General features: G+C 42.6%; 1 protein-coding gene across 2 annotated transcripts in view; it reads left to right on the top strand.

Annotated features, from left to right (window-relative positions):
* Window positions 1-12,108, top strand: part of CEP152 (centrosomal protein 152) — a 71,184-nt gene that overhangs the window by 17,337 nt on the left and 41,739 nt on the right. The window contains exons 7-12 of one of the 2 annotated variants that reach the window (XM_040968660.1): window positions 1,899-2,039; window positions 2,550-2,689; window positions 4,980-5,180; window positions 7,237-7,384; window positions 8,726-8,817; window positions 9,606-9,769. In XM_040968660.1, coding sequence (XP_040824594.1) covers window positions 1,899-2,039; window positions 2,550-2,689; window positions 4,980-5,180; window positions 7,237-7,384; window positions 8,726-8,817; window positions 9,606-9,769 — 886 coding nt within the window. Of the gene's footprint in view, window positions 1-1,898; window positions 2,040-2,549; window positions 2,690-4,026; window positions 5,181-7,236; window positions 7,385-8,725; window positions 8,818-9,605; window positions 9,770-12,108 lie in introns of those variants that run through there. The other variant, XM_040968659.1, reaches the window with a different exon arrangement.

Here is a 12,108-nt window from a genome sequence, read left to right as displayed (position 1 = left end):
GGGTCGAACACTGAGCAGCTGTCTCGGCACCTTCCAGTATTAACATTCCAAAAGCATTAGTAGAATTGTGGTATTTCAGGTTTCTCATGTTTGTAGAGTGGGCTGATTTGAAATCCAGGAAGTAAGTTTTCCAGAGGTGACGCTGGGTGGGGTGACGCTGGGTGGGAGTATACTTAAAATGGTCTAGGAGTTGCTAAGTTGTGAATGGAAGGCACAGTTTTATGTCTTCTCTACTGTTATAAGTTTGAAACTTAGAATAATAGAATAAAATTTTGTAACTATCTTTGTACGATTGTTATCCTTTTCCTTTGTGATTTTTAAAAAAGATTTATTTTATTACAAAGTCAGATATACAGAGAGGAGGAGAGACAGAAATATCTTCCGTCCAATGATTCACTCCCCAGGTGAATGCAATGGCCCAAGCTGCACCAATCCAAAGCCAGAAGCCTGGAGCTTTTTCCAGGTCTCCCATGTGGGTGCAGGGTTCCAAGGCCTTGGGCTTGGATGGGAAGTGGAGCAGCCGGGATTAGAACCGGTGTCCATATGAGATCCCAGTGCATTCAAGGTGAGGACTTTAGCCACTAGGCCAACACGCTGGGCCCCCCTTTGTAATTTTTATTGCTGATTTTTCCAGAGAGAAGGAGTGATAGAAGGTCTTCTCTCTGTTGGTTCACTCCCCAAATGGATGCAATGGCCAGTGCTGGGTTGATCTGAACCTGGGAGCCAGGAGCTTCCTCCAGGTTTCCACATAAGTACTGGGTCCCAAGGACTTGGGCTAACCTCCACTGCTTTCCCAAACCATAAATGGAGCAGCTGGGGCACAGAGTGGCACCCATATTAGATGTCTACATCACAGGTAGAGAATTCACTTACTATGCTATGGTGATAGTCCCTGTATACTGATTTTTTTTTTAAAGATTCATTTCATTATTTATTTGAAGGGCAGAATTATACAGAAACAGGAAGGGACAGATAGATGTTTCATATGCTGGTTCACTCCTCTGACAGCTGCATCAGCTGGGCTGGACTAGACCGAATTCAGAAACCTGGGACTCCACTCAGAGGGGCCAGCGTATTTGTGCCAACCTCTACTTCTTTCTTAGGCACATTGGCAGGGAACCGGATTAAAAGTGGAGCAGTGGGGCCCAGCACGGTAGCCTAGTGGCTGAAGTCCTTGCCTTGCATGCACCAGAATCCCATGTAGGCAACAGTTTATGTCCTGGAGGCACACTTCCCATCCAGCTCTCTGCTTGTGGCCTGGGAGGGTTGTTGAGGATAGCCCAAAGCTTTGGGACCCTGCACCTGCATGGGAGACCTGGAGGATGCTCTTGGCTTCTGTCTTCAGGCCGGGTCAGCTCTGGCCGTTGTGTCCACTTGGGGATTGGATCAGCAGACGGAGGATCTTTGTCTCTCCTCCTCTCTGACTTTCCAATGAAAATAGATAAATCCTAAAAAAAAAAGAGTGGAGCAGTGAGGAATCAAACTAGCTCTCATATGTGATGCTGGTATTGTAGACAGCAGCTTAGCCCACTGTTCTACAATGCCCCCCTTGTCTTTAGACTTTAATTAGCAAACATGTTGACTAAAGTATGACTTCCAAACTTCTCTGGCAGTGATCCACAGTTGGGAGGCTTTTTTTTTTTTTTTAAATTGTGATATGGACAACAATATATATCTTCATGAATAAATATGTGTATGTGAAACAAAAGGGTTTCCAGAATAATACTTATTCCTACTAAGTAGTGCACTCTACCATACTTTTTTTTTTAATGCCACAATGCACTGAATTGGTCTCGTGATACTCAGGTAAGCTGTGTTCACAGCTTGAAAAACATTTGTCTAACTGAACATACAGTTTTGACTTTCTGTCTAATAAACCATCTTTAATTCCAAAGGAGATTCTGCAGAAAATATGCAGATTATCCAGCTTCAGGTTCTTAACAAAGCGAAGGAGAGACAACTAGACAACTTAGCTGAAAAGTTAAATGAAAGTGAACGTCAGATTCGGTATCTGAACCACCAGCTTTTGATAATCAAAGGTAAGAGAACGACTCCTGGGTTTTCTGTTTACCAGTGGCAGTAATATCTCCTTCTAAAACCTCTGTCTGAGTATGAAGCTTAGGAGAATTGAGCACTTCGAGGGCTCGCAGGAAGTCAAAGAGAAACAAACCCCAGAGCTTCTGAACACTTTGTTTAAATTACTTCTTTTTTGGTTTTCAAACATTTGTTTTATTTTTATTGGAAAGAGAAATAGATCTTACATCTGCTGCTTCATTTCCCAAATAGCCACAATGGCTAGAGCTGGGTTTTTCTGAAGCCAGGAGCCAGGAGCTTCCTCTGGGTCCCCCACATGGGTGCAGGGGCCCAAGGATGGTTTTTCTTGGTGCTATTCAGGTAGCTTAGTCATTTTTAAAATTTGGTTTTCTCCAAATTGGCTACCATTTAGTTGTTTGAATGATGTGATACCGATCTGATGTATGATAGGGAATGTGACCCTTGAGGTGCCTGCACAGTGACAGACTGTTATCAAATTTGTAAAAATTTTGTAGATGAAAAAGATGGATTGAACATCAGCCTTCGGGAGTCCCAGAAACTCTTTCAGAATGGAAAAGAAAGAGAGATGCAGCTCGAAGCACAAATCAAAACACTGGAGTCCCAGATACAAGCCTTAAAAGCCAACGAGGAAAAGGCAAGTATCTTACCTTGCTTATCTATGGTAAAAAGGTTACTTAAGAGGTTAATCAAGTAAGAGGATTACCCAGGTGGCCATAGAGAGGGTTGAAAAGGTTAACTCCAGCTGTTGAGCAGAACTTTTGGTCAGGTTGGACTGAGTGTGGAGGAACTGTGCTGCCTTGCTGCAGCTTAAGTCAGCTGGAGGAGCAAAACTGATTGTCCCCCTGTGATTTGTCCCTGACTGGGGATCTCGGCTTCTTGCTCTGCTGAAGTGTCTTCAGTGCTGCCCTTCAGGATTTTACCATCTTACACACTAGTTAATGCTTTTCCCATCCACAAATCCTCTTACGATCATCCGAATGATTTTCTAGAATGCTGTTCTGATGATGTCATGCCCTTCCTTACAGCCTTTGACCCTATTCTCTCAGTGAGATGGAAAATGGTGTTAAAATGACCAATGCCTGGGCTTTCTAACTCTCGTCAGCCAGTCTGGTATTTTTGCACACAGGGACCCATCGTGTCTGAACAGCTCTGTGCTGTCGATAAGCCCCTGCCTGCGGGTTTTCCCTCCCCAACTTTCCCCAACTCTCCCTCGCTTCCCTCACGTTGGATGATGACACCTGTTTTTGTTTTTATTTTATGTTGTTTTATTTTTATTAAGGTTAATGACGATCCCTACTTGAAAACATTCCACAGTTTGAGGGAAAAAGAATACCACTGCTGTTGGAAGGAGTACAAGTTGAATTAATGCAAATTTTAGGAATTATTTAAAAGTTTTTGTAAGACAGCCATTTAATAAAAATAAGTATGTCAATTTATTATGCTGTGTCACTGGATGCCCTGAAAATGAAGAGTGGGGAAAAAAAAAAAAAAACCAAAGCAATTCTTTTCCATGCTTTTTAGTGCTGGCCCTTCAGGCCATTTGGGGAGTGAACCAGTAGATGGAAGATCTGTCTCTTTTCTCTCTGGAATTCTGCCTTACAAATGAATAATCTTTAAAAAAAATTGTGTGTGTAAAGTAAGATTTTAGGTTTTTGAAAACTGAAAATAGCTAGAATTTTTAAAAAATCGCATTTAGGGCCCGGCGCAATGGCACAGTGGTTAAGGTCCTCGCCTTGCATGCCCGGGATCCCGTATGGGTGCCGGTTCCAGTCCCGGCAGCCCCACTTCCCATCCAGCTCTCTGCCTGTGGCCTGGGAAAGCAGGCCCAAAGCTTTAGGACCCTACACCCGCGTGGGAGACTCAGAAGAGGCTCCTGGCTTGGGATCGGCTTGGCATCGGCCATTGCACTCACTTGGGGAGTGAATCATCCGATGGAAGATCTTCCTCTATGTCTCTCCTCTCTGTATATCCGCCTTTCCAATAAAAATAAAATAAATCTTTTAAAAAAAATTGCATTTAGTAATCAAAGGTTGTAACATTGTAATTTTATATTAGTAATTACACTTAAAGAAAAATGAAGGCATTGGATTCACCAACTGTATTAGTTTCTGATTTGCTGCTATGGCAGATAGCCACAAGGGCTGAGCAAAATGAGGCATCTTCTTTGGGTCTCCCTAGGCTGCAGTCAGAGGTCAGCAGGGCTGGCACTGCTCTCTGGAGGCTCCAGCCGAGGCACTGTCTGGTTGCCTCTGCCGTGTCTAGAGGTCGCCTGCTTTGGCTTGTGGCTTATTTCCAGCTTGACACCGCTAGATTTCCTCATTTATGGAATCTGGTGCTTGTATCAGGCTCACCTGGATAATCTTATTTGCGGGCCATTTGGCTTAGCAACTTTAGTTTTCTCAGGCCATGTAACAAAGTATAGTCATAGGTTTTTATTTTTTTCTTACAGGTTGTAGTGAATTTCTTAGGAGCCATTATTTTGCCAGTGATAACCAATTGTGCAGTTATACCTAAAACTGAAACTTTGTTTTCAGTGAGTGAGCATGGCAAGTTTCATTAGGTTAGCAAAGAACAGTTGTCATTTTAAAATGACCCAACATTTGTATGTCCTACACTTTGCTCATAGAACAGCATGAATAGCATTCAGACCAATACAAGAGCAGCATCCCTTACCTGATACTAACATTGCCATCGTATTGCACAAAATCTTCTTCCACTCTTCTTCGGGAAACTACAGTCTTATTTCCTTAGTGAATATTTCCAGCAACCATGGGCCTGGTTGGTCCCAGCTAGGGATGCTGTAAAAAGCTAGGCCACACAGGTGACAGACCGCTGACCTCATTAAAGCACTGTTGGATTGGAAAGCCTACAGAGAGCATGAAGTTAAATACCATATATGTGGATGTGCTCTGTGTGTGTATTAGATAATCAAGAAATCCAGGACGACAGAAATGGCTCTGGAAAGCTTGAAGCAGCAACTGGCTGATCTGCATCATTCCGAGTCACTTCAGCGAGCCAGGGAGCAGCATGAGAGCGTTGTCTCGGGCCTCACGAAGAAGTACGAAGAGCAAGTGTTGTCCTTACAGAAGAACTTGGATGCTACAGTGACTGCACTGAAGGAACAGGTTGGGATGATTTTCAAATAGCAAATGTCATCAACAAGTAAAGCTGGTTACTTTTTGTAATTGATATTTTATCATTCCTTGTATAGGTAGATGTTAGATTGTGAATGAAATGTAATAGCCTGGTTTTTTTTTTTTTTTTTTTTTTTTTGGTAGTCTTTAAATATATCCTAAAGGTGTAATTTTGGAAACCATTCCTCCAAGATTGATTAGGACTTTTTCAATTCTCACATCACTACTCCTGTATTTCCAGATTATTCATGCACATTGTTCTTATTTTCCTAGACTAAATACAAACTGAGAGAAACGAATGTGCAGAGTTGGCTAGAACCTGAGCGGTTGTCCTGGGAAAAAATTTTAAAAAAGCATTTTTTGGGTCTCCCAGCATTTGGGAATTTACCTTCCCATGAAGATTAGAGAACTGATTCTTCAGTGTTAATTTTGAGAAAATATATATATATGTGAAAGTTTTATCTAAGCTCATTGAGATTTGAAGTTTGAGCGTGTGTCACAGTAAATGTTTGTATTTTCCCAAGAGAGAATTAAATATTTTGAGAGTGAGTCAGGTGGTGAGTTTGTTGTTTACCAAGATCCTAGGTAATAAGCTGAATGCATAAAATTTAATAATGCATGTTTCCTAACGTCATTCCTGAGTTAACATTGACGAGGAGAAGAAAATAACTATTTTGTTTTTCTTCTCCCAATTCCTAGTTGCTTACAAAAACTATCATGACCTCCCAGAACATAGACATGAGTTGTTTCCTTAGCACTTCTGTGCACACACGCACACACACGCGCACACACACACACACACACACACACACACACACACACACACACACATTCATGCTTGGGTTCGTGTTAGCATATGTACTGTGTCTGCCATGTTCCTTTGGTGCTTTGGAACAGTGCTTTTCAGGCTGGCCTGCGTTAGGAGCTGTGCGCCAAGGCTGAATAAACATAGACCTGTTTCCAAAAGTTTCAGTTTTCTCAGAAGTGTAGCTGAAAACTTTAAAATGAACACAGCCATGCCCAGCATGATAGCATAGTGGTCAAAGTCCCTGCCTTGCATGCCCAGGATCCCATATTGGCGCCGGTTCTAATCCTGGTGGCCCCTGCTTCCCATCCAGCTCCCGCTTGTGGCCTGGGAAAGTAGTTGAGGATGGTCTAGAGCCTTGGGACCCTGTACCCAAGTGGGAGACCTGGAAGAGTTCCTGGCTCCTGGCTTTGGATCGGCTTAGCTTCAGCCGTTGGGGCTGCTTGGGGAATGAACCATCGGACGCAAGATCTTTGTCTGTCCTCTCTGTATATCTGCCTTGCCAATAAAAATAAATAAATCTTAAGAATACAGCCGCATTATAAAATAAAACACAAAATTCACAGGAGATTTTGACTGTCCCATCTTTCCCTTCCGGGAACCTTGTGTGCCCTCCTGTGCCCCGATGCAATATGGTGATGTCACTGAGGCTCTATCAGGCTTTTACTTCTGCAGATGGGAGCACCAAAGGCCAAAGTCTCTTCCTGTTTTAGAGCAGGTATTTTTATATTCTTCATTCTTAGTTTCTTTGTATTTTAGGTAATTTTAGTAATTACCACAATCTCCTCTTCTGTCTCTCCCACGTTCTGCCATGTGCCTGAAATTCAGCCTTTTGTGAATTAGATGTAGTGATTTCTTCAGTGTTGGCAAAGCAGTCTACCTAAACATGTACATATACACATACTGACAACACAAAATGTAAATAGGAATGTAACACATTTCCTTTGGCACAAATAACTTTAGCATTAATAGTATCTTGTAAATGGGAATTTTAGAAGTAACTTACCCCAACATTTATTAGCCTAATTGCAAAAGAGAAAGCAGACGGAGAAGTTGAAGCATCATTGGAGACCACACACATTTGTTGTGACTCTAGTCCTGTAGGTGTCACCCTCTAGGAGAAGGGGATGCTGCCATGTGGTAACTGTGCAGTTGACTTCATATCCAACTATGTATCTTAATTTTGGGTTTAATATTGATTAAAACTGATCGTGACAATGACTTCTAGCACTGTCTGTTTAGGAAGATGTTTGCTGTCATCTGAAAGATCATGTAAAGCAATTGGAAAGGAATCAAGAAGAAATCAAATTAGAGAAGACTGAAATCATTAACAGGTTGACCAGAAGTCTAGAGGAGAGTCAAAACCAGTGTGCACACTTGCTGCAGTCGGGTGAGTTCCTGGTTAGACTGGTGCCTCTCCAGGAGGCCAGGATGACATGCAGAGGGAACACAGCAGGGTTACAGGTGTGAGATATCAACAATAACCAATAGCCCAACTACTCTGAGATCATCTTCATTCATATTTGACTATTCAAGTGAAATGAATGTGCACATGGACAATGCCCCGCCTCTATCTAGTGAATTTCTGGAGGCATACTATAAGCCAAGTACACAGAAATGTCTTAAGATGAGCTCTTTCCCTGTAAAAGCAAAATTGATTCAAGAATCCTGTTGTATTTTGTTTTTTATACCCAATATTTGACTAGACAGTTCTGTCCTCTTGCATAACTCTTTTGATTTCTCCAGACCCTGAAACACACGTCCCCATGACAGAATAGCCACCTACGTGGCCATTGAGACCAGGTCTTGACTTTTTGTCATCCTTAAGATGTCTGCTCTGCTCCCCATCGTATTCAGTTGGCGACATTGGCTTCCTATCACTGTCGTTTCCTCAGTAGTTTTATTTGATATTAATTTTTTATGAAATGGCGTTGAAGTAAAAAGACACTGCAACTCAATCATTGCTTTACTGACAAAGCTGCACCGTTTGCTGATGAGTGCCTCCCACACTGGAAATAGGTCAGCGGTTATTAACTGATAGAGCAGAGTCACACGGTGGCATATCAGAGCTACTCGGGCTGCTGGGACACTGAAGGAAAGGGTGGCTAATTCACAAGTTGAAAATTGAAGTCAAGGACCGCCTCAGTATGTGTGGGGACTTTGGTGGCAAGCGAAATTTGGGCTCTACCTTGCTCAGTTTCCCCCTCTATTTAATTTTTTTTTCCTTTGTTTGCTTTTGTATCTTTTCCTCTGCCCAGTTCTCCTTCTCTCCCACCACCCTCTCCCCTCCAACTTGGTTGTTACTGGGTGATCCTTTTCCTGGCCATTAAAGTCTTTGAAAATATGGTTTTCTTTAGCCGCATAATAAGCCCATATTAACTTAACCATTTCCAAGATGATCATTTTCTTTAGAGGAAACTCAATTAAGTAGAGGGTATGTGTGCATGTGTGTGGAAATAGAAGCATTTAGAACGAAGCCAAAGGCACCAAGGTGTCATTTTCTTATTGGAAGACAAATGGGTTTCAAAACATTATGTATTTGGCTTTCTTCGAGTCTGAATGCTGTACTCCCACTCAAGGACTTGAGCTCCCCAGGGACATACAGGGAGTTATACTCAGTCTTGGAAACATCTACATAACACCTGTGCCTTTTGGGTCTATACCTCTCTACTCCGGAATCCAACCTTCTCTGGGTCTTCGACCCCTTAATTCTAGTGTCCTCCTCCAACAGGCTCAGTCCAGGAGGTGGCACAGCTACAGATGCAGCTGCACCAGGCACAGAAGGCTTATGCTCTGAGCGACAGCATGAACAAGGCTTTGCAGGTGAGCACTGCCTCCGGGTAGAGGCGCCCTGGGTAATGGAGTTTGGCGGTGGGGAGATGACCCTTTGGAGTCTTGACTTTCTGATTTTGGAGGTCATTGGCCTGTCTTCACACTAGCTCATGGCACTTGCTGACAACCTTATCCACACACTTGGGCATTCATGTCCAGGTTTGTTAACTGCAGGGCCAGGGCCTTCCCCCTGCTGCTAGTTGGTCTGCCAACTGCTTGCTGTGGTGCATTCTTTCACCCATGGGTGTATCCAAGAGATAAATTGATTAATAAGGGTAGGAAACATTTCTTGAACTGATTGTCTCACAGCTCCTCCAGCATTGCTTATCTTTTTCACTGGGGGATGAGAAAAAAATCTTGGGGAAGGGTCCTATTTAATTACTTCCATTTAAAGTGGCATTTTCACCATGGACAACCAAAAATACTACATAATCTTGAAAAATCGATGTACTTTGTCTATTGTCTTGGAAAGCCCAAAACTGTTACCATGAGTGTTTTAACTCACGGGGCACTTTTTATGGAGGAAAAAGTGTGAGAGTGAGATGTGGCAAAACTGCTTATCATTGCTTTTTTGTTCATTTATTCATTTAGTTCATTTCAATTTGCGTGAAAATCTGATGCATGCTATCCTTTAAGAAGTTGTGTAAAATGTATGCTAATAAGGCATTTGGAGAAGTTTTTCTGCTTTCTGCTGGTAACCAAGGCAAATTTTAAAGCAGTGACTGAACTCTTCCCATAGGAAAATAACCAAAATTATTTTCATTAATTTTATGTTCTAGGAAGAATTAGCAGAACTAAAAGAAGAAATATCTCTTTATGAGTCGGCTACAAAACTAGGAGTACTTCCAGCTGATGCAGAAGGAGAATTGAATATAGAACCCAGTGAATCCTATGTGGATTTGGGCATTAAAAAAGATAACCAGAAGAAAGGCCGAGTGAACAGGTACTGAGCAAGCTGACTGTAGAATAACCTGCGTGAGTGATACTGATGCTCTGTGGTGATTACTTGCTTCTGAGTGCGAAACCTTGAACTGCCTAAAGGTTCTTGAATGAGAGACAGCGTTTCACTAATTTTTAATGAAATGTACATGTCTGAAATCAAAATCTCAAGTTTTGATATTATACTATCTTCAGTGTCCCAAAAGACATTTTCACTTTAGAAGTTTTTAAAAAAAGTTAATGTAGTTAAACTATACACAGTAAGGTTTTTTTTTTTTTTTTAAGATTGATTTATTTTTATTACAAAGTCGGATATTCAGAGAGGAGGAGAGACAGAGAGAAAGATCTTCCATCCGATGATTCACTCCCCAAGTGAGCGCAATGGCTGGTGCTGTGCCAACCCAAAGCCAGGAGTCAGGAACTCCCTCCAGGTCTCCCACACAGGTGCAGGGTCCCAAGGCTTTGGGCTGTGCTCGACTGATTTCCCAGATCACAAGCAGGGAGCTGGATTGGAAGTGGGGCTGCCAGGGTTAGAACTAATGAGCATATAGGATCCTGACACGTTCAAGGCGAGGACTTAAGCCGTTAGGCTACTGCGCTGGGCCCTATACAGTAAGTTCTAAAATAAGTCTGTTATAATGATTACGATGAAGACTTTATGTTAACTGTTGAAAGCAGGTTCATAGCATTTTTCAAGGGAATAGTAAGAAAAATAGGAACTTCAGTCTAACCTTACTTTTAAAACAGAGATTCTGCCTTTTTTGCTGTTACCTAATGTGGATATTTTAGCAGTCTCATGGAAGAGAGGGCTTTGTCATGCCTTCCAAGGACGGGAGACGAAGTGACTGCGGTAGGAAAGTGTGTTAAACCTTCACAGGGTGAATGAATGAGATCCGATTTCATTATGCTTTTAAAGCACTTGCTGCTCGGAAGATGCTGTGTGAGGCTCTGTGCATGGAGAACAGTGTACCTCCACAGGGAATTAGCCTTTGCCTGGTGGTGACTGGGAGTACTGTGAACAGCTAGGCACTGTGTGTTGACTGTTACGCTCGACGTACAATGGAGGCTTTATTCGAGTTTCCTCTCCTGGGTTAGGACAGACATAAGAGATGGCGTGTTGGGAAGAGATTGCTTTTAGGCCAAGGCAAGCTTTTCTGTTTTGAAAATATTTTTTGGGAAGTGGGGAGGCATAGGGAAAGAGAGCTCCCACCCAGCTTGCAATACCTGGTGCTAAGCTTGAGCCGAACCCGAGAGTGGGGAACACAAAACTCAACCTGGGCCTCCACCTGAGTGTCGGGAGCTCAATGATTTCTGCCATTCCCCGTCGGTCCTAGGGTATGTGTGAGCAGGAAGCTGGAACTGGGAGGCAGAGCTGGGCCTTGGAGCCAAGTACTCCAATGTAAGACATGACATCTACTTATTTAATTTTTATTTATTTATTTGAAAGAGGGAGGAACAGAGAAAGAGGTCTTTGATGCATTGGTGTACTCAAGTGACCCCAGTAACCAGAGTGGAGCCAGGCCAAAGCAGGAAACTTCTACCAGGTTTCTCATGTAGTGGTGGGGGCCCAAGCCTGGGCCGTGTTCTGCCGCTTTTCCCAGGACATCATCAGGGAGCTGTAGTGGGACATGAACTGACACCTGTGAGGGATGCTGGCATTGCAGGTAGCAGCTTTAGACTGATACGCCATAACACTGGCCTGGTGGCACTTGGCATCTTCACTGCCTGGCCAAAAACTTGGCCCAGAGATCTTGCCTTGAATGCTTTTGGTCCTCACTTAACCAGTGAATGGTTTGTAGTTTAAGACTGAGTTTACTGTCATCGCATTATTGTTTAGTGTTAAACACGTGTTGTATTTCAAACATCTTACAACTAAATACAAGTATGTGAATTTCCCAAATAGGGTTTATTAGAAGTTATATATTCTCATGCTGTGATGGAGGGACAGTAAGATCAAATTGAGTAATTGGAAATCTCAAGTGATCAGTTGAAAATGTGAAAGAAACTATAGTGAAGTTCCAATTATCTTGGGATCAGTGTTCAGGGATTCTCGCCTCTGCAGATCACAGTGCAATCCAGAAGGAAGCAAAGAACAAAATAGCAGAACTGAGTTATTTGATGTATTTTTCATTATAAATTTTATTTTTTATAATGAGTACATGGTTGATCAGGGTGGGAAGGATCGAAGTTTAGGGAGAATTGAGAGAACTGATTGCTTCCAAATTTGCCATTCTTGTTTCTGGGGGAAGGAGAGAGACGAAGGGGGAAACCACTCATGACTTTCCGCACGTCCCAGTACCCAGGGAGGGACCGCCAGCTCTTATCAACCCAGAGAGAGTCTCA

This window comes from Ochotona curzoniae, unplaced genomic scaffold (assembly GCF_017591425.1).
Source record: "Ochotona curzoniae isolate NIBS_2020 unplaced genomic scaffold, NIBS_Ocur_1.0 scaffold_4701, whole genome shotgun sequence".
In the NCBI taxonomy this organism is placed as follows: domain Eukaryota; kingdom Metazoa; phylum Chordata; class Mammalia; order Lagomorpha; family Ochotonidae; genus Ochotona; species Ochotona curzoniae.
The sequence above is the reverse complement of the archived record's forward strand: the minus strand, read 5'-3'. Positions and strand labels throughout refer to the sequence as shown.